A 22765-nucleotide genomic window follows, 5' to 3' on the forward strand; every position below is an offset into this window, starting at 1 on the left:
TGGCATGATGCAGATTTGAAAATCGCGGAAGGTGTGTTCCGCCACCGCGGAGGCGGTCATTGGATACTTTTGAATGATGCACCATCGCTGTAGTGCACCCCGGGCACCCGCGGTGCATCACCGTCATGGAGCATTGCCTACAGCCAATGGGAGCGATGATCGCGGTGGCATGATGCAGATTTGGAAATCGCGGAAGGTGTGCTCCGCCACCGCGGAGACGGTCATTGGATACTTTTGAAAGAGGCAGACCTGGACATCCAATTGTTGCAGCTTTGCAGCTTCCAAACGACCCCAGGGGGCTATAAATCTGTGGGAGTGAGCCTCACATTTCCACTGCGCACAGAGCCTGCTGCCTGGGACCCTCTCCTGCTGCTGCCTTAAGAGCCTGCTGCCTGGGACCCTCTCCTGCTGCTGCCTGGGACCCTCTCCTGCTGCTGCCTGAAGAGCCTGCTGCTTGGGACCCTCGCCTGCTGCTGCCTGAAGAGCCTGCTGCCTGGGACCCTCTCCTGCTGCTGCCTGAAGAGCCTCCTGCCTGGGACACTCTGCTGCTGCTGCCTGAAGAGCCTGCTGCCTGAGACCCTCATCTGCTGCTGCCTCTAGAGCCTGCTGCCTGGGACCCTCATCTGCTGCTGCCCCCAGAGCCTGCTGCCTGAGACCCTCATCTGCTGCTGCCTCCAGAGCCTGCTGCCTGAGACCCCTCAGCACCCAATTCCACCACAGGTGTTCCATGTCCACAGGGATGGCAAGGACAGAGAAGATCCGTGCCAGTCCATTCACAAGTGAGGAGCTGGAGGTCCTTGTGGACAAGGAGCTGGCACAGTACCCAAGGCTGTTTGGTGGTCCCAATGTAGTGGTAAGTCACCATGAAGGTAGCTGTAGGGCAGGGGGGTGTCAGACGTGTAGTTGTGCAGCTGCAGTATATGCCTGAGGGTGTGGGGTTGTGTCAAACACTGACAGACAAGCTGTCTCCAGGATGAGGGACTGTGTGTGTCCCGATGTCACTCTTTTCCATGCCTGTACTTGTATGTGTGATTGGGGTGTGTTACATTGTCATCCATACAGAGCCAACGGATGTTAGCCATGTAGGTGCCAGGACAGTAATTGCTTGTGTGAATATTTCAGTGTGCCCCTGTAGTCTGTCAGTGTGACCCAGAGAGTAGATTCAGTGCCTGCCCACCCAAACGATAAAACATCACCAGACATACATGCTCCTTGCTCCAGTTCATTCACACTGAATAGTAGATATGCCCCATCTGTGCCCTGTATAATTTATGATTTACACACTTCTGTCGATGCATATTGTGTTGAGGCATCCTGCATTTGTGAGATTATCATGGAGCCTCTACGCCCCAATGTGTGCATGCAATCACAAATGTTTGGGCCATGCAGAGTGCCCTTGTGAAGGGTCCCACAGTTTTGTGAGGGAGGTAGGTTACGATTAGTCCTGAGTCTGTGTCTTGCTACTGTACTGATAGATGTTGGTACCTGAGATTGTGTAACTGGTCATTTACCCTTCTTTTCTCTCATACCTGCAGCTCAAGGTACACCAGCGTAAGGCAGTGTGGAGGGCCATTGCAGAAAAGGTGCGAGCCCTGGGGGTATCCAACAGACGACGCACCTACTGCCACACGACATCAGCCGGCTGGCAAAGCAAGTGGCAGAGATGACCTTGGGGATGCTATCACGCACAGCATGACTCCACTGACGGGCCGCATCTTGGCAGTGACTCATCCAGACCTGGATGCATGTCTGAAGGAGCATCGGCAGCAAGGCTGGGGTGGTGAGTATCTGGGGAGGGTGGCTTTTGCTGGGAGTGGATGCATGTGTACAGGGCCTGTGGCACCGGTGACCCATGTGATGTGCGTGTGTTGCTGTGATGTGCTGTGTAATGTGAGTGGCTGCTGTGATGTGTGGTTGTATCAGGCATTGGCCCACCCTGGCCTTACTAAGCTGAAACTCCCTCCTGTACTTTCGCATTGGCAGATGGGTTAGGCTCCACATGGTCATTCATCATTGGGATAGTGTGGCGAATCTATAATGTGGTGAACTGCAGTGTCCACTTTCTGAGTGTGACTTCATGTATGCCTACTTTGCATGCACCATGATCGTTGAGGCCCACACATCTGACAACAATGTGCTCCAGATTACCACATGGTGCTCGCTATTGCCTACTTGGCATTATGGACTGTAATGTCATAATAGGTGTGTGTGTTGTCCCCTCCTGTTCCCTAAAGGTCTGTCAGTGGTAATAAGTGTTGTACCCACATCATGTCCCTAGAGCAGGGCAAGTTGGGGGGGGCACACCACCTACGGGCAGGGTGTAGTGCTGTGTGGCATCAACATGGCTCACTCATGGCAGTTATTCTGCGTTACAGGCACTGTTGTGGTCTATGTTGTGTTTTGCTGCACAGTGATTGCAGGGTGTGGTGGTTACCATGTAGATTTGAGCCTCTCCTGTGCTGCATTGATTTGAATTTGTGTGACCAGATGATGACACTTACACAACCCTGTATCTCTCTCTCATGCAGATTCCCAAGAGACCACGGAGGAACATGAGCCAGAAACCAGTGGTGGCGAGAGTAGCACTACAGCTGCAGTGGAGGCCAGTGACACAGATCCCACCAGCGCATCTGAGGGGAACAGAAGTATGCAGGAGGAATCCGTGGCTGAGACACAGAGTACCACCTCATCTGATGCCAGCGGGGATGCATCCATGTTGGCAGGCACAGGGGATGGGGAGTCTGCATCATCATCTACCACCCAGCGGCCAGTGCCCAGCCTCCCATCCACTTCCTCTGGTGCTGCCCGTATCCATGTCACTAAAGGGGACGGGTCACATTCAAGCCTGGCACCGCTGCCCCTGCACCTGTCCCCCCTGCTGCCCTCAGTGCAGAGTGTGTAGAGCTCCTGCGCCAGCTTTGTGTGGGCCACACTGCCCTGCTCAATGCCTTCAGTGACCATGACAAGAAATTAGGCCAGGTGATTGCATACATGGAGTGCATACACTCTGACGTGGGTGGGCTACACCATACAGTCCAGGCGTTGTCATCCACAGTGACATCAGCCCTTCAACAGGCACATGCTCCCATTGCAGCTCAGGTGCCTTTGTCAATCCCCCAGTCAGTGGCCACATCAGATGACAGTGTGCACGGTTCGCCTGCGTCACCGAAAAGATACAGCAAAAGGAGCACACAATAGACACAATCCAAACACTCCCGCCCACAGACACCATCCCCACTGAAGAGCATGGCCACCCCAGAATGCACAGACAAGAGCCAGTCAGGGAGGAGCAAGGCCAGAAGGGCAATCAGGCAGACATCAGGCTCACATGCCGCAGGGGCATCACCAGCAAAAGACTCTCCTGTCACTAAAACATCACACAAACCTACCCATGCAGTGTCTGTGCCCACTGAGGAGGTGTTGCATATCAGGGGTACACCTAGGAAGAGCACGGGGACACATCCACCCACCACATCTACCCCAATTCCACGACCATTGATGCAGGTAGAGGAGGGCACTGTAGAGACCACCCCTGGCAAGAAGGCAAAGGCGGGCGCTGTTGAAGGGAACACCTGGCAAGAAGGCAAAGGAGGTCACTGTAGAGACAACCCCTGGCAAGAAGTCAAAGGAGGGCACTGTAGAGACCACCCCTGGCAAGAAGTCAAAGGAGGGCACTGTAGGGGGTACACCTGGCAAGAAGGCAAAGGAGGGCACTGTAGAGACCACACCTGGCAAGAAGTCAAAGGAGGGCACTGAACGGGGTACACCTGGCAAAGAGGGGAAGGTGGTCCAGAGACGTAGCCAGACCAAGCTTTTCGCGGGATCCAGCACATCTCCAGAGGTAGTGCCAGTGTCTGCACCTGATACGGGACAGTTGGTGTGTGTGCCTGTTGTGTCATCACCACTTCCCATCAACTTCAAGACAGGGAAGCCATTTCATATTCCCAAAAAGTGGAAGGTTACCCCTCCAACCTCTCCCACCCACACTGTGTCAGAGGTCTGCATGCCTCCACCTCCACGTGCCACTATGCCACCTGGTCCACACAGCCCTCCAGCTTGCCAAAACACTGTTAGCCCCACATCACCTGGGGCTCTCTCACCTCAGTCAAGTGGGCCTGCTGTTCCCGACACACAGCCATATACAAGTCCGCATGACAGCCAGGAGTGAGTTGACATCACCTTCATACGCCTGTGCCTCATACAGGTGTGCTAGTCCTCAACATTGTTTAGAACATGGATGTGTTGCTGGCCCTGTTGCTCTGCTGTGCTGTACTCTCCCCTGTGCAGCCTCTCATGTACTTGCTGTCTCACCTGCCATGGACACTGGCCCTGTTGCTCTGCAGTGTTGGGCTCTCACCTGTGCCATGGACACTGGCCCTGTTGCTCTGCTGTGCTATACTCTCCCCTGTGCAGCCTCTCATGTACTTGCTGTCTCACCTGCCATGGACACTGGCCCTGTTGCTCTGCTGTGTTGGGCTCTCACTTGTGCCATGGACACTGGCCCTGTTGCTCTGCTGTGCTGTACTCTCCCCTGTGCAGCCTCTCATGTACTTGCTGTCTCGCCTGTGCCATGGACACTGGCCCTGTTGCTCTGATGTGCAGTACTCTCCCCTGTGCAGCCTCTCATGTATTTGCTGTCTCACCTGTGCCATGGAAACTGGCCCTGTTGCTCTGCTGTGTTGGGCTCTCACCTGTGCCATGGACACAGGCCCTGTTGCTCTGCTGTGCTGTACTCTCCCCTGTGCAGCCTCTCATGTACTTGCTGTCTCACCTGTGCCATGGACACTGGCCCTGTTGCTCTGCTGTGTTGGGCTCTCACCTGTGCTATGGACACTGGCCTTCCTGTTTGTGTTTCACCTGTGCATAGTATCTTGCATGTGTATATCATTTTGTGCCTTGCTGTTGTCTACTACTGTTCTACTGCTACATCTGTGCAATATGTGAATAAATACAATTACTTCTGTTGTGTGTTTTGTCAGTGTCCTTGCTGATTAAAGTTATTTTTCTGTTTGCATTTGATTGCCTGTGCCCTATGCTCTATGTATCACATCAACATTGCAAGGCTCTTTGCAGCCATCATATTTTTAGACAGGGGTGACAGGGTCTTCAGTCCATTCTGACCCTGATAATAGTGTAATCTGTGGTGGCTATTTTCCCTGCCATGCAGTTATCTTCTTAGTGATTTGCTATTGTTGGCTACACTGTTCACATGTCAGGTTGGGGGACACTGCCAGCACTGGGTGTGATGCTGTGCAAAGGTTTTGAAGCAGGCTGGAATATGGCATGATGTATGTGTGTGGATTCCTTTATGTGTGCCCAGCCGTTTATGTGTATGGTCATCTTGTGTTGGCCCTTAGTCCTGGTACCATGGCCTACATGAGATGCGTGGTGTTGGGTGTAGCAGAAGTGTGCAGTGTGAATGGTGTAAGTTTGTAGTGGATGTATGTGTGCCCCTGTATTGTGAAAGACACACATGTGTCACCCAGGAGTTGTATGCCTGTTGTTTGTTTTGTCTTGCCCTGTTTAGAAGATTGTATGCACTTGTGTGAGCTGTTTGAAGTGCACTGTGCTGTGTGTTGGTGTGTCCATGCTGTTGTGTGTGACTCCTCCTTGTTGTGTTGGTAAGTTAGAAGTGTGCAACGTGTGTGAGTTGCACATCAGTGTTGTGTTTGTTTGATCATCAATGTGTCTTGGGTGTGTTTGTGTAGACTGTGTGGCCCTGCTGCTCCACACTGGCATTGCGTTTGTGTTTGTCATGCATTGCAGGCATATGGTGGTTTTTCTCATCCTGTATGGCATGGTGTGTGTGGTGTAAAGCCATCCCCTATGTGTGTCACTTGTGCCTGGCCATGGTGGGTCTTCCCTCCCTCTATTTGTGTGTGGTACACCCCTTACTTGTCTGCTACTGACATGCAGGCTATTTCACTTTGATGTCAGCTGTCCCCTTGGTTTCCATGTGTGTGTGCCTCCCCATCACTTCATTTGTGAGCTTGTGCTTTGTGGTGCAGTTCTTGGGCCATAAGTGTTGTTCCACTCTGGACATTGCCCCAATGGTTTATGTGTGCTGTCCTTGTGCTATTAGTCATTCTGTTGTGGTCATGTGCACTTCAGCTGTGTGTGCTGCCCAGTGCTCTGGTGGAGATGTCTTGGCTCTTGTATCCCAGATTGGTGCATGTGTAGTTGTTGTGTTGGATGTCTGGGTGTTGGCTGAGGTATTGCTTCAGTTCCTGGGTGTGCTGCTGTATTTGTGCAGTGCTGATTTGTGGTGTGTGTGATGAGGTTGTGTCAATCATGTATGTGTGTGGCTGTTGTGCTTGTTATGCACACACTGCTTGTTGTGCATGCAGTGCTGTGTGTATGTGGCCTTGGCATTGCCTGATGTGCATCCCCTGTTCTCTTGTGGTGTTTGTCGATTAGGGTTTCATGTGCATCTGTGGTACGTTTGATGTGGCAATGTGTGTTTGTCCAGATGCACTTCTTGTGTGATTTGTGTTATGGTGTATGTGTTTTGTTCCTGAGTGATGATGTTGTGTACTCCTGTTGTGTCGGTGCTCCCATTGCCTTTTTCCAGTTTGGCTCACAGAGTATGTCTGTTTCTGTTGGAGTTAAGTATGTGTTCCTGTAGTGTTTGTGTGTTGTTCATGTGCAGGCATCTGTTGAGGCATCCCTGTGTGTGTGTGTTGTGTTTGTGGCTACACCCAGGGTGTGTGTTTGTTTGTGTGTGTATTTGCTGGAAAGGATTGTGAGCCTTCAGTGTGTGTGGCACTGGTGTTGTGTGTTCCTTGTCAGCCACTCCTGCAGTGGCTGTCTCCCTGGTTGTGTGTTGTGTGGTGCAGGGTGTGTATTGTGCTTGTTGTTGCAGTGCTTGTTGGTGTGCATGGGGGTGCACGGGATGGGCACCTGGCCTGTGACTTGATGGGGTCTGTTGATGTGTGGTTGGTGGTGGAGTATCCCTATGGTGTTTGTGCCCTGCCCATGCCTTGGAGTGGCCCTGCCTTTTGCATAGTGCGCATGTGTTGACCGCGGCGGTGACGTGACAGGGACGTTGTTGCTGGTTGGCGGACGATGTGTGTTCCGGATGCTGAGGGGTGTCTTATTGTCAGGTGGGTCATGTGTGGGTGCCCTTGTGGATGTGTTGTCACCCCCAGCAGGGTGTCTGTGTGGTGATTGGACCCTGTGTCGGCCTGTGTGTTGTGTGTTGCATTTGTGTAGTTGCGTACCTGCAGCGGTGTCCGCGGCGGCCCATCTGACGATAGTGTTATAGGAGGTACATCACCGGATGCATGTGGAGGGCTAGGTCCATGGCGTTCATGACCGGGTCTTGGCTATCTTGCTCCACTGTCGAGTTTCCGCCTGCTCAGGCTGGACGGTGTCTCCGCTGCGGTGTGTCTGCTTGTTTGGGCCATCCTAATTTGTCGAGCGGGGCAGACGTCATTGGGCACGGCGGTGAGTCTCGATTGGCTCCCACCGCCACGGTGGCAGGCGCACTTTGATGGCGGTGCACGGCACTCCGCGGCGGACGGGAAATGACCTATGTTTTGGTATCCTAATGTGGCGGACGTGAATACCGCTGCTCGTGGGCGGAAAAAGCTGTTTGTCCGCCCCGCTACCACCGCGGTGGTGCCACCGCCCGACATCCTAATGGACCCCCTAAGTATCATATGGTTTAATACATAACGCCATTGCTGGTTTAACACATCTTACCCCATAGTTTTTAAAAAGGGAAAAGTGCACTCTCTGTCGGGCGGCTACATATTTATTACAAAACAGCATAAAATGGATTACATTATCCAGACCACCAACACTGCAACCACTGTAATTGGATCGGCCATCAAACATATGAACACGTATAAGAAAATCCCTGGTTGGGAGGATACCAAGCCAGAATCTCAAGTACAATGTTTGCTTTAATTCAGGGTATAGCATGTCCAGGTATTCTGGACATGAAAGGCCATAGGTGTTATTGAAGTAATTACTCATGAAAATCCTGGCTTTAGCTCCTAGCATATTATTTTATCAAAATATGTTGGTGTACATCTAATTATCACCCCTGCTCTTATTGTGGAAAGTTGCAGTTTAACAACTAGTGGATTGTGGTCACGCATGCATTTGGGGACAATTTTGGACTCTAAGATGAGGTGTGCACCCCTCTGCTGAAGAGAGTATGAAATCTATGGTACTGCCTGGAGGGGAACAAATAAAAATAGGAGTTAGAGTGGGAATTGACTAATCACAAAAGAAAGAAGAATCACAAATAAAAAGTAAATGATATCTGGTTAATAATAAATTCATGGCATTGCCCAACCATGTATGTTTAAAATGCGCCCTGTTTGCGTCATCAAGCAAGATGCTACATAAGTGACTGTCTTCCACCTGGCAGGCTGTAGTTCTAAAATATCTTACCCCTATTATCATGGTATTTCTATTCAGTTGTAAGTAGAACTTTTCCATAACCTCAACCAACCCATCAATTACATCAGTCAGAAGATGATTAAACAGATTATTGTAGAAATATATTCACAGGATGTCAGACTCCAAGATTTGATAATATTATAAACAGAAAATATAGGGCGGATTTGTAGAAATGAAAGTTGCAATGCCTCTTTTTGCTCTACCAGCTATCACAGGAACGGCAGGGTGAAAAAACACATTATATCCATCTAAATAGAAAGGATCAACCATCCATGTTTTCTGAACAAAGTGGCAAAGTGAGCTAAAGAATGATGATAGATTCAACCCAGATCTGTGACTGGGGGTGAGTGTTTGAAAAGTTTCAGAAACTCCATCCATCATCTCCTTGTGTTTGCTCTGTTCGCCCTAAGTTGGCAGGGTATGCTCAGACGCGGGTCCCTTGCTCACTTTGCCACTGAATTCAAGCTAGCCTGGCTTATGAGGGATGTTAGCCCGAAAAAGGTCCCAGGATGCTTGTTTCCAGTCCAGGGAAGACATGGCTTGGCAGTTCGGGCTGGACTGTTCCCTTTTCTTTTGCTCCTGCTACGTTCCAGAATATCACGGACAGTCCCTCAGGGGACGCATCGATATTTACATCTACATGATGCAAAGGTGGAGAAAAAAGGATTGGTGAGGGCTCAGCCATGATCAACAAAGAACAAACCAACTTAGCATCCTCTCCATTTCCCGCTGGTGGTTTTGATCACCTGGAAGTATGTATGTATGTATGTGTGTTCTTATATAGCGCTCGACTTACCCTTGGGCATCTCGGCGCTTGCATTGGGAACCCGTCCTGGCTTTTCCCTGTGAGATAACCCGTACTGGGCATCCCCAAGGTGAAAGCCAGGCATCCCGCCGCGGGGGGCGTAGTGGAGATTAAGCAAGCTATTGCCCAGAGTTGCAGAGTGTGAACCCGTGATTCAAGTAGGCACCGAAGTGAGAATTATCGAGTCCGTGGACACTTGGGCTCAGACCCTGCCGCGTCGGGAATTGAACCCTGGTCCCGGGTTTGACCTCTGCTTCAGGGTATGCCTCCTCTAACCAGTGAGCCACACTTCTCCACTATCATTGATGTCACGGTGAAGGGGCCTTTATGGTTAAATGATGAATAGTTAATTCCCTATACTCATGATATTGTACTGATGTACTCTATAGAATTGTTGTTTTGATGGCATTTCTGAATCTTGGTTGACGCGTCTTTGTGGACTCTATCCCGGGATGGAGGAGGTCTCTTGATTGTATTACTTTATGGTGCGTTGCCTAGGCACCCACTCTTACTTTAATTATAACATATACACCATACTTATGTTAGACTCTGTCTTTCTGAATAGACTGTCAGCAATACCTGCACCAGTCCTGAAGAAGACCTGCCGTGATGTATACTCATTAGCGCATACACCCGGAGTCGAAACGTTGACAGTACTTTGATCAGTCTATGTCCCTAGTCACGTCATCCTAAAATTTAAACTAATGGAGATAGAGTGTGGTTGTTGAACCATTTGATTAAAAAGGACGGACATTTGTTTATATTTCCACATCATTTTGAGGAATTGTTTTAGTGTTTTGTACCATACACTGTTGCACGGTTTGTCACTTGGTTCACTGATTCACGTTTTTATGTTTTTATATGCATGACTGCCATATACAAAAGAAATCATTTTTCAAAAATGATGAATTAGAATATATAAATTGAATAACAATTGTGTGTGGTGTGTTGACTTACATTTATTGTTGAAAAGGAGTATTGATTACTGTACTCACCAACCTCCACAAATGCCTTAGTGACATAACTAAATGGATGAACATCTCACATCTTAAACTCAATAATGACAAGACAGAGATAATGGTGCTAGGCAATCAGTCACTATACCAACCCAAATCCCTGTGGCCCCCTGTATGGGCACACCACCTAATCCTAAACAGGAAATCAAGAGTCTAGGAATTTGGCAGGATGAAGGTCTCAATTTCTCCACCCAAGCAAGAAAAACGGCCGGTGTGTGTTATGGCTTCCTACGGACCGCCAGAAAAATTCTGCCTTTACTCCCAGCACAATCTCAAAAACTCCTGATTCAGGGCCTTGTGTTGTCTCGCCTAGACTACAGCAATGCCCTATATCTGGGGGCCCCTAAAAAAGTACTATCCAAACTTCAGACAGTACAAAATACTGCCGCCCGTCTTCTCACAGGAACTCATCGTCGCTGTTCAGCCAAACCAGCCCTGAACGCCTTGCACTGGATGCCCATCCAGGAGAGAATACAATTTAAGGCATTATGCACGACACACAAAATTCTTCATGGAAAGGCTCCACCTATCTTAAAAAACCTTATCACTCCATATAACACCAAGAGAACTTTACGTTCCTCACACTGCAACCTAGCATCTGTACCCAGAATCAAGAAGGCCCGTTCTGGAGGTCGACTCTTTGCCTATAATGCTTCCAAGCTATGGAATTCGCTGTCCTCAGACATTAGAGCCCAGCCCAACCTACTCTCATTTCGTAAGGCACTCAAGACCTGGCTGTTCCTGTAATGCTTCCCTCTCACACCTGGTTTTTTATCACCAGCGCTGGGACGCTTACGGGCAGCCATGCGCTCTACAAATCTGTAAATAAAATAAATAAATAAATAAAATACGCTTCAGCTCAAGAATTGCTCTGTGGCTTCGCTGGATCAATTCTTGTTTACACTAAGGAATTGTATTACCCGACCGAACACACTCTACCACTATGACATTTCACAGGTGTGGCAAACATTGACTCACTCTTTAATGCTGGTGTTTGTCCAGCGATGATTACCACTTTATCACGTTATTGGTTCCCCCGCAGCCCTTCCCAACCCGCCCACAGACATTTCCCCACCCACAACTGCAGCGCTATTTATTTAGGCGCTGCAGAGCAGGCAAGAAAATGTCTGTCGGCAGGTACAACGCAGGCCAAAGTCTGTGTACCCTTCCAGAGGGTAAAAGATACTGGTCCGGAATATGGTTCATTTGCAGTGTGGTTTGGAACTGCTATCTAAGTATCTTAGTAATGATGCTCTTTTCCTTATTAATAGTTTCAATGTGTCTTTATTAAAGAGGAGTTTGCCTAGCAACTTATTTTCCCCCGATTATGATCATTACCAGCACATGGAAGGCTTGCAAGTTGTTAACGTGATCCTCGAGGTGACTGTATCTGTTTTGCGATAACATCAGTACAGCAGGAAAAAGGGGCCCCAGGAAATCATTTGAAACCCCCCATGTGGAGGCACCGACACCCCTGGCTGGTGGGATGACAAGGTTTAAAAGGACGGTGCTGCCCCTGGAAAGGCTCTAATCGAGGAACAGGGGCAGCCCACTGAATTTTGAAAACCCACCCGCAACTGGAACAGCAGCATTGTAGCAATGCTGGAGGGCGGAGAAGCGGACAAAGAGGTACATTTGTTGGTAAAGAAAGCACACCGCCAGGGGAGTGTGCCAGTGGAAGGCCACTGACCGGAAGATGCCTTCGGCAGGGTGAGTAGGCTGACAGGAGGTGAGAGCATACCACAGCATTCGCAGCCCAGACCCGCCAGACGTGACTGTTTTAAGGGAAACGTGATTTATTTATGTACATGTCGGAATAATAGATTTATGACCCTGTAAGAATGATTTAAGGCCCTGACATCTTGAGTTATGACTGGCCACTGTGATTTATGAACACAATGAAGCAAAGTATCAATCACATATTTTAATAAACTGTGGACAAGATTTCCCATGGGATAACAACACATGGCTGGTGTACTCTATGCCCAAATGTATATGTGGATGTGTACTGGTTACTGGTTGGAGTGGGGCATGTGCGGGGCTACTTGGCCTTCAATCAGGGATTCCTTACTAGCCTAACTTGAACATATCAGGGTGTGGATGAGTTAAAGCTGGCTGCAGCCCATTAGAGGCAAAACCAGGCCACTGTGTCAATGTCCGGAGAAGGCTTGGCCTGGTAGTTTGGGCTGGACTGTTTCTATTGGAATAAAACCAAAACTGATTTTAATATGGGTGGTGTCTGTCTAGAACTGCAAATTTGTCTAAAGATTATGGACTGGACTTCGCCGCAAACGATCGCCTGAGGCTAAGGTTAAGTCAAGCATTCCTTCCATCCTTTTTGTGTTCTGATGCTGCTTCAGGCATGCTCCCTCCCCAGAAAGAGGATGGCTGCTGCAGACGTCAATCACACAGCAGCAAAACGTAAGTAACATGCACAACAGCAATTAAGTTCAAAAAGCCTGTGAATAGCAGTCAAGAGACATAGCAATATAGCTACCATCTTCTTCTCAAGCAATCTAACTATGTCAAGAGTGTTATGATGCCATGGGACATGGAGATGTGTCATTTACAGGAGCCGGGTCAGAGAATGAGACATAAGAAGAAAGCTCCCGCGCAGTAGTCATCAGAGCAACCAAGTCCCCACCCACCCCCCGGGCCCCACTCACTGCAGGTGATGATGATGACAGTGTACTTGGCAGCTGCTGCACTGGGGTCTCTGGTGGCGGACAGCAGCACCTCACTCAGTGCCTCATGCATGTTGGTGCTTCGCCCGATCCTAAGATCTGCAGTAGTGGGAAGAGAATACAAAAAACAATGTTATATGTTGCACACATTTTACAGTCGCACAAATCCCCTTAGATGTAAAACCCACAATCTATGTATTCATATAATTTTACTGCGCAACAAGTACCATGGGTCTAGCATCCAGGCGCAGTACACAATTTTGCGAAAAATATACATTTGGGAGTGAAAATAAAAAATAAACATTCTAAAATAATATACAAGCTGGAGCCTAGACTATATTCCCTTTGGACAGCACTTCTTATTGTGCATGCGTTCTACAACCTTTAGTCAATGCTTCTCTTCTTCGACTTTTTTATTTATTTTTATTTAATGCGATTTTATAGGGAAACATCCTTTACAACGCAACTTTTACCACGCAGTGCCTTTACGACGCAACTTTTAGAACGCAAACCATTACAACGCATTGCGCTGGGGGGCGCTCTAAGATAGGGAATAGATTTAATTTACTATCCAACACCTTCCCTACTATCCACGGGGACTGGAGTTGGAATAGTAAATTAAACTATTCATTATCCAGCACCCCAAAGCGCTATGCGTTGTAAAGGCATGCGTTGTAAATACCGCGTTGTAAAGGCATGCGTGGTAAAAGCATGCGTTGTAATGTCATACATCCGATTTTATATAGCGCAAACTTTACCCAAGGGTGTCAGAGCGCTTTACATAAGAACCAGTTGCAAAACATAAGGACTTAGGATTACATGCGTTACATAAACGATACACACAGAAAAAAATTGCAAATGTACAAGATGTAAAGTCACACAAAGAAGAGACTGGTGATTATAGTTATGTCTATATACATAGGGAAGGGATATGAATGAATATACTCTAAGAGTCACATAGGAATGGTAGAGAGTACAATGATCTACTGCATAAACTAGTGATTAGAGTTATCTCTATATACATAGGGAAGGGATACGAATGGATATACTCTAAGAGTCACATAGGAATGGTAGAGAGTACAAAGATCTACTGCATATACTAGTGATTAGAGTCTATATACAGAAAAGAAGAGTTCCATTAAGTGGGGTCGGAGGGGGATGCAGTCACAGCACCAAGGGAGGGACAGAGAAGGGCAGGAAAGTGAGACAAACGAGAGAGGGAAGCAGATAGTAATGAGTAAGACAGTAAGGAGTGTGTCAGAGGCAACAGGAGATACAATAGAAAATTCGAAAGGACAGAGGCGGAGGTCAGGGATCGCTAAAATGGCGGAGGAGAAAGGTAGACGAAGAAGCAAGTCATAAAAAGAAAATGGTGGGGAGCACAAAGGTCCAAGTCCGAAAGTTCAGGAAGAGGGCTGACATAGCCAGCAAGTCCAGGGGGGGAAAGGCAGTCCGCAGCAAAGTCGCAGCCTCATCGTTCATGAGGAGCTGGGGCAGAGGATTCCAATCCGGAGACCAGGGGGTCAGGGAAGAAAGACCACAGGCGCCAAGGCAGAACGGGAGGCTGCAAAGTCTAAAACAAAGTTTGAAGGGAAGGAGGGGCTCTCACCAGAGCCCAGTTAAACACGATGTGGGTGGTGGCATTGTGCGTGGGGGATGAAGGCCGTGTTGACGCTGTTGGTGCGGTCGCGCTCCCGCGCGTTGGCTGTGTGGCGCTGGCACGGCTCCCGGTGCAGCCGGTGAGTTGTGTGTGGGTTCATCCGCCCTGGTAGTTGTGTGGGAATCGGCGGCGGGCCAGCAGGGGGGCAAGCAGGCAGCAGACATATGGAGCAATATGTGGGAGCTATGGACGCAGAAGACACAGAGCGCCCAAATGAAGTCCTTCATCGCAGGAACCGCCAGGAGAACGGGCGCCTCAGATGTTGAATCCCAAAAAGACCGCCGTGTGGGCAGCGGCGGCCGCCATTTTAGAGTCAGGCACCGGTGGAGGCTGCAGCACAGATGCGGCGCTTGGTGCCGATCATACCAACGCTAGTGCTTCTTGCCTGTTTGGCAGTCGGGTGAGGTGGGCGATCTCCGGCGGCAAGTCCTCCCCCAGCTGTCTCAGCGGGAGCCAGCAATAACGCTGCTGATCCGATGTCGTGCCGCCATGTTGGGAAGCTGGTGAGCGCTCTCCTCAGCAATCCGGGTAAAAAATCACCCCGGCCCCGCGACTCCAAGATCTCCAAAACACCTCCGCTAATGCCTCACAACCTCCCACGCCGGGCCATGAAGGACGGTGGCCCCAGCTGTCAGTGACCTCACAAATCTTCGCACAGAGTGCGCGTGAGCCGGGAGCCGAGACGGATTAGGTCCGATCGGCTCCCGGCCCGGGGTAAAACATTCTCGGTTGAGGGCCCTTGGTTGCCCCTCTGTGAGTTTTTAATTTGCACATAACAGGCAGCGCTATTACCATTTAGCGCTACATAGAATTCAGCTCAGGGCATTTTCTTTAGTTGTAATGTAGGGGTGGCTGGTCATCTCCTCTTGTAAGACGGTGGCCGCTTTGGCGCTTGTTCAAGTATTTAAGCTCGCATTATTATGGCACAGTCGCCAAGATTTCCTTTTGTTTGTTGGACATTTTCATATTTACAGTATGCTTATGTGTGACGTTTCAGAGCTCTGTGTGGCTCACTTTGGGTGACATGCTATCACGATTAGAACAAAGCATTTCTCTCCAAACAGTGAAATAAAGAAATGAGCACTTTTGTAATATTGTGGTCTGGAACCTGCCTAAGGACTGCTAAAACCCAAAATATAGAGTGCGCAGATGGCAGCAGTGTCCTGGATTTGCAGCCCTCCCACCCACCAAAATGCACACACATAAAATGAATGGACATATATATCATAGATATGGAAATTTCAGAATCAGTATTTAACATTGCTTAAGGTCTGTAAACATCAATTCATGAACAAGAGATAATTACATTAATTTGAACTGTTAATAAGTTTAAAATATGTTTGTAATTTTGTATGGTTGTTTATGTATTACTCTTTTAAAATGTGTTTTCTCCTTCACAGAATACTATGCAGTGAGCCAACACTAGCACTCGAAGGTTGTATGACACCATTTAATAATGAGTGTGGAAGGGTATGCTCAGACATGAGTCCCTTGCTCATTGCACCATCAGGATTCAAGCAAGCCGGGCCGAAGACGGCTGTAATGCCAGAAACCGGTCCCCGGAAGCTTGTTTCCTTTCCAGTGAAGAATTGGCTTGGTAGTTTGGTCTGCCCTGTTCCCAGGATGCACTGGGCCAGGGACAGACTAATTTGCATATAGCCAGGTTCTGAACTGGGATGGTGCAGTGAGCTAAAAAACGGTGATGGATCAAGCCCTGATCTGTTGACTGGGTAGGAGTGTTCTGATTAACTCAGATACTCTGTCCATCACCACCCCCTTTTTGTAATTAATTTGGCCACCATGAGTGTGGAAGGGTATGCTCAGACATGAGTCCCTTGCTCATTGCACCATCAGGATTCAAGCAAGCCGGGCCGAAGACGGCTGTAATGCCAGAAACCGGTCCCCGGAAGCTTGTTTCCTTTCCAGTGAAGAATTGCCTTGGTAGTTTGGTCTGCCCTGTTCCCAGGATGCACTGGGCCAGGGACAGACTAATTTGCATATAGCCAGGTTCTGAACTGGGATGGTGCAGTGAGCTAAAAAACGGTGATGGATCAAGCCCTGATCTGTTGACTGGGTAGGAGTGTTCTGATTAACTCAGATACTCTGTCCATCACCACCCCCTTTTTGTAATTAATTTGGCCACCATGAGTGTGGAAGGGTATGCTCAGACATGAGTCCCTTGCTCATTGCACCATCAGGATTCAAGCAAGCCGGGCCGAAGACGGCTGTAATGCCAGAAACCGGTCCCCGGAAGCTTGTTTCCTTTCCAGTGAAGAATTGGCTTGGTAGTTTGGTCTGCCCTGTTCCCAGGATGCACTGGGCCAGGGACAGACTAATTTGCATATAGCCAGGTTCTGAACTGGGATGGTGCAGTGAGCTAAAAAACGGTGATGGATCAAGCCCTGATCTGTTGACTGGGTAGGAGTGTTCTGATTAACTCAGATACTCTGTCCATCACCACCCCCTTTTTGTAATTAATTTGGCCACCATGAGTGTGGAAGGGTATGCTCAGACATGAGTCCCTTGCTCATTGCACCATCAGGATTCAAGCAAGCCGGGCCGAAGACGGCTGTAATGCCAGAAACCGGTCCCCGGAAGCTTGTTTCCTTTCCAGTGAAGAATTGGCTTGGTAGTTTGGTCTGCCCTGTTCCCAGGATGCACTGGGCCAGGGACAGACTAATTTGCATATAGCCAGGTTCTGAACTGGGATGGTGCAGTGAGCTAAAAAACGGTGATGGATCAAGCCCTGATCTGTTGACTGGGTAGGAGTGTTCTGATTAACTCAGATACTCTGTCCATCACCACCCCCTTTTTGTAACCATTTAATAAAGGCCCAGGATTAGACCACATATTTCCTAGTCATCTGACAACGCATTATCAGCCGAACGTGTGTTATTGACCTAAGTGGGATGAAAGGCAAAATACACCTTCTAGTACTTCTTGTCTTATTGCAGCTCAACGCAGCAGAAGCTCAAACTGTTGAGCCACCATTTTAAACGCGAAACCTCAAAGGTCATCAAAGTGTTTGGTATTACAGGAGACATTCCTAGAACTGCCCCTCCTACATTGAGAACAGTGTTATAAGCATGATGGAGCGAAGTTGAAAACAAACATTTTTGTATACCCCACGTAAAGTCGCTTCTCCATAAAAGTAACATGAATTAATCGTGTGGTTTTGAAATTAACCAACATAGAATAGAATGCACATACACAAACACACGTGGGATACTAATTTACATGTATTGCAAACCATAATCTACTAATTGAGTAATGTTGTCTTGTTTAATCTGTGCGCATTTGTCATAATCTGATCGAAAATTGCATGAATATGCTTTTTGTTTGTCCTATTGTGGCATAAATGATGGAGAAATGTGAGTAAACTATGCTTATGTGTTGCTTAAATTGCTAGGTAATAACTAATTGGAATATCTTAGAATGGGGGGAGGTAAAGAGAAGGGCTTTATTTAAAAAATTAACGTTTATTTGTGTTTGTTTCTATAATAGTTCCCAATTGTGGCCTATGTGGCCCATCAAAAATGGAAGCTGTCTGAGACACCGAGTTTGCAATGATGTACGCATGCGTGTCAGAACTTGAGGAGAGCACAAGCAGCCTGTGCCTGGGCAAAATGAGTCAAGAACAGTGTGGCCTGGCTACTAGAATGAGTGCCAACTTTTTTGAATGTCAGCATCGTGAACATGGGAAACTGGTCCTGAATATCAATTTAAAGGACACAAGCGGAAGAGGAATGCTACGAACAATAGAAACTTAATTTTCTCAATTATAACAATGACTCTGCGGAAATTGAATAATAAGGTGATGAGGTTATGCTCATCCACCCCTCGGTTTGACCAATCCGGATAGTTTGAGACCCCAAAAGTTACAACTTTTAGATAGATAAGTTAGCGAAAAAGGGTATAAAAGAGGACGTTTGGAAGTATGAAAAAAGCTTGCTTTTCGATTTTATCTTTGCACCCCGACATGCTGCCGGACTGCGAAACCTTTTCTATGGCGCAAGTACTTTGACATTTTTAGGAACTTTAATTTTTGAATGGGTGCGGAGTCCTATGGGATGTGAACATCGAAAGAGATAGAGAGGTGTTCTTTGGGAACTATTCTGTCCTCATGCTGAAGTGCGTGTTCTAAAATCCTAGTAATATGACTTTTCATTTATTTTTCAAACTATTATGCTAATAAATATAAATGTTTTGAATTTAAAAACTTTTCTTTTCTAGGTCATTGATGTTTAAATGACGTTGATTAGAGTTAATAGAATAGAGGTCATGCTAGGAGATTAAGGGCCAGATGTAGGTCGCCAAATACCAGTCGGTAACGGCCGATTTCGGCAGTTACCAACCGGTATTTGGCTTATGAGATGTAGGTGGGTCTGAATTTACCGAATCGGTATATTTACCGATTTGGTAAATTTACCACTTCGGTATTTTACCGAATCGGTAAATATACCGATTATGTAAATCCATATGTAGGTGACACTCCTAAGAGTGCCACAGGCCCTTAAGAGTCGGTATTTTACCACCCAATCCTATTGGGTGGTAAAATACCGAATTCAGGTGTGCATGCACACCTGTGCCATGTGACACACAGACATGCCCTTGGGGCATGTCTGTGTGCCACATGGCACACATGCCTGTACTTGGGGTGCTAGAGGGTGTCAAAGTGACACCCCCTGCACCCTTCCAGGATTCGGTATTTACCGAATCTGTAAATACCGAATCGGTATTTCACATTGATTCCTATGGGCTTCAAGGCCCATAGGAATCAATGTGAAATACCGAATCGGTATTTACAGATTCGGTAAATACCGACTCTTACAGATTCGGTAATTATTTACCTACATCTGCCTCCTTCCTATTTACCGACTCTTAAATACCGATTCGGTATGAGTCGGTATTTAAGAGCCTGTAAATAGGAATTACCTACATCTGGCCCTTAGTCTCTAAAATAAAAATTAAATCAATAGAGAATTAAGCTGGTCTTGTTGTCCTTTAGTTAACTTTTACTAGCAGATCCATTGACAAATAATGGTGGTGTGTTTAAATGTTTGTTAAATCAGACCATGGTAATAGAAATAAACTGCAGATGTATGTAATGTATAACATTTAGTATTAATTTAGACAGTCCACTATAATCCAGCAGCTCTCCTTTGGTCTTCACCAAATCCTCGGAGCAGGGTAACTGAGTGTATGAGTGACTCGCAGTGTTATGGGCCCCACTGATGAGTAATGTGTGAATAGCTCTCTGGGATAAGGTGGTGGTTTTACAGAGAATTTCTGGAGCCGCGCTGCATCACAGTGTTATAAGCATGTCCTTAGAGCTGGTTGCTTACAAACAGCATTGTGTTAAGGCGGGTTTCTAGTTTACTACATCGACTTTAAACATGTTACATTTTAAAGGTCCTTCATATAAATAAATAAATAAATCTACCCGATTGCTGTGAGAGTAATATGGACAGGACTCCTGGGACAGAGCACGAAATGCCACTAGTGTGTTTAACACTGTGAGAGAAAGCAGCTGGTATGCACTCTATAATCTAACTACTCATATATATATCACATGTATACCCTACCGAGTGCCTCACTTGCTGTTTTTTGGTGTTTTGGTAATTTCACATTCTATCCTTCGCTAAGATGGCCGACACGCTCTTGCGTTTCAGTCCGCTTTTACTTTCCATAGTTCATTCTCTTTAAACGCTGATCCATGGCGACCCGCGGTCCTCAGCCTGTTCCGATTACAGATGTCCTGCTAGTCCAGAGTGGCCAATATTCCTTTTCCCAGCCGGTGAGTTTCAGGCAGCCATTAAATCTTAAACCATCGCCGCGCCACCGCACTTTATTATATGAGCTGCTCCAACAACGCGTTATTATTTCACAGATTGGTCTTTGTCGACCAGGCGTTTTTCCTCAACTTGTGGCGGCTTTAGGAGATGTTGACGGGTAAGTCCCGCTCTCTTAATCTTAATCCTCATTTAAATCATAGCCTTTGTACGGCTGGCAAGTAAATAATTGATCCACATCTGGCTCCTCATCTTACAGCCTTTTTCGAGTTACTTCAGAATACCGCTTGTCACCCAGCCCTCCTGTGTACACAGTCTGGGCTGTACTTGTTGATCACATGCAGCTTGATGCTACAGATCTAAGTAAGGATTATCTTTAACCCTTTTTCACACAGCCCTCTCAGGCTCTTGAGCACCTCTTTACCACAGGCACCTAGTTATATCATTTTAAGTAACATCGAGCACGAGCAGTCTTCACGAATATGGTAAAAGGGCACGCTATCCTTTTCCTTCTGGTTTCCCACTTTCAGCTTTCTGATATCACCGTTTCCTGTTTCGCACTCCGGTATAATGAACTTCTAACAGTAAACATCTGTACTTAGACTTTTTCTTTTAATTATTATGCCTAACCCCATGAGTAAGTACATGTATAAACGCTCCTTTGAATTATGATTGTTGATACATATTGTACCTATCCCTGTAGATACCCCTGATGAAGGGCACGTGTAGCCCGAAATGCATTGGGAATGCTCAAAATTGATTTGATGATGCCAACATAGTGGTTTTTGTGAAAGTCAACAAACTCCCACAACAATTAAAAACAACCAAGCATCAAAATCTCGTTTGAAGACTCTTTTATCAAGACTTGTTATTGAACTGTTGATTAATTTGTATATTTGTATAAATTGTTTATAAGCACTTCAATTGAATTCTCGTATACAGTGATTAACACTCAGTGGAGTGTATTGAGCAGTGCTCCAGGTTTTCAAGATCTACATCTGGATATTTTCTTTACTACTAGTGTGTTTAAGGCACCACTTCTAGAGCCAATGCACTTTTCCCACCACAAAATAACCTTCAAAAATAAACCCCTTGAATTGGTATAATTCCAGCCCTGAAAAGTTAAAAGTAGGAGAAAAACCAGTGTCCATTTGACAGTTCATGAAACATTTTATTGCGCAATGTCCAGGCACCCGCCAACATATCACATGGTGAAGAGGCAAGCAAAACAACTGGAGAGCACTGTCCACATGCAAAGTGTGACACGCATTCCTGGATCCACGCTGTTCTGCTGCTGCTGACGGTGCCTGGGGCCTCTCAAGGAAGAGTGGCCCGGAGCAGCGGTGAGCATTGTGCTTCGCTGACCTGGGCAACAGGGCAGGAACAAGCCTTACAAGAATCAAGGAATGCCCTGTCTGAGAGCACAACACTGGCATATTTTGATCCAAGGAAAGACCTGGAGCTGTTCATGGACACCAGTTCTACAGGACCAGGTGCTGTATTGTCCCATAAGCAAGAGTGTGGGGGTTGGACCCCAGTGGCATATGCAAACTGTGCACTCACGGCCACTGAACAGCGGTATTCTGATATTGAAAAGGGAGGGAACCCTATTCACTGTGGGTGAAGGCATTTTCATCTATACCTATATGGGCAGAGAGACCATAAGCCCCTCATCACACTGTTCCGAAGGTCAGCATCTAAAGTGCCTTTTCACATAGAGAAGTAGATATTACAACCGCAACAATATCAGTTCACTGTAGAATACAAGCTGGAGAAGCAGAACCCAGTAGATTACCTGTAAAGATATGCATGACCAGCTACCAGGGATGATGAAAAGGCTGTGTTAAACACTGAAGACTATGTTTCCATGATCATAGAGTGATCTCGGCCACCACCAGTATTCCTTGTCGAGGTAACCGAGGCCACCCACGCCAGTGACTGCCTACAACCTGCAGCCGCAGCGATATGGTCAGGAGACTGGAAACCTCTTACACTCAACGAAGCTTACAGGACGGATGAAGACCCAAAAGTGCGGACATCCCTTTATCATGTGCACCACAAACTGGCAGGCATCACTGAGGATTGCCTCATGTGAGGACCATATATCAAAAACAAATTGCCAGCAAGGGATTTGTTTCACACTCTCATAAGCAGCATTGGGGATCTCTATTTAAAAGAGTTTTTAGATCCTAGCTGTAAACATCAGTTGCTGTATTATATTTAAAAAGTCCAATTATTTGGGACAGCGCAAAAATCACAATGTAAGGCTACCACATTAGCCACACAATAAAGAGAAGCAACACCAAAGGTTTATGTATCAAAATTGTTATTATTTTGAAGCAATTGTAAGGGTTATTCATCAGTTATTAGAATGAAACATAAAAAATTCTAATGTA

The 22765-nt window shown here is 47.1% G+C and overlaps 1 protein-coding gene across 2 annotated transcripts in view; it reads right to left on the reverse strand.

The window, feature by feature from the left end:
• LOC144822280 (complement factor B-like) overlaps nucleotides 1-22765 on the reverse strand; it is an 827973-nt gene that overhangs the window by 462926 nt on the left and 342282 nt on the right. For both annotated transcript variants that reach the window (XM_078679607.1, XM_078679606.1), the window contains exon 8: nucleotides 12900-13016. In XM_078679607.1, the coding sequence (XP_078535733.1) occupies nucleotides 12900-13016 (117 nt within the window). The remainder of the gene's footprint in view (nucleotides 1-12899; nucleotides 13017-22765) is intronic.

This window comes from Lissotriton helveticus, chromosome 3_1 (genome assembly GCF_964261635.1).
Source record: "Lissotriton helveticus chromosome 3_1, aLisHel1.1, whole genome shotgun sequence".
NCBI lineage: Eukaryota > Metazoa > Chordata > Amphibia > Caudata > Salamandridae > Lissotriton > Lissotriton helveticus.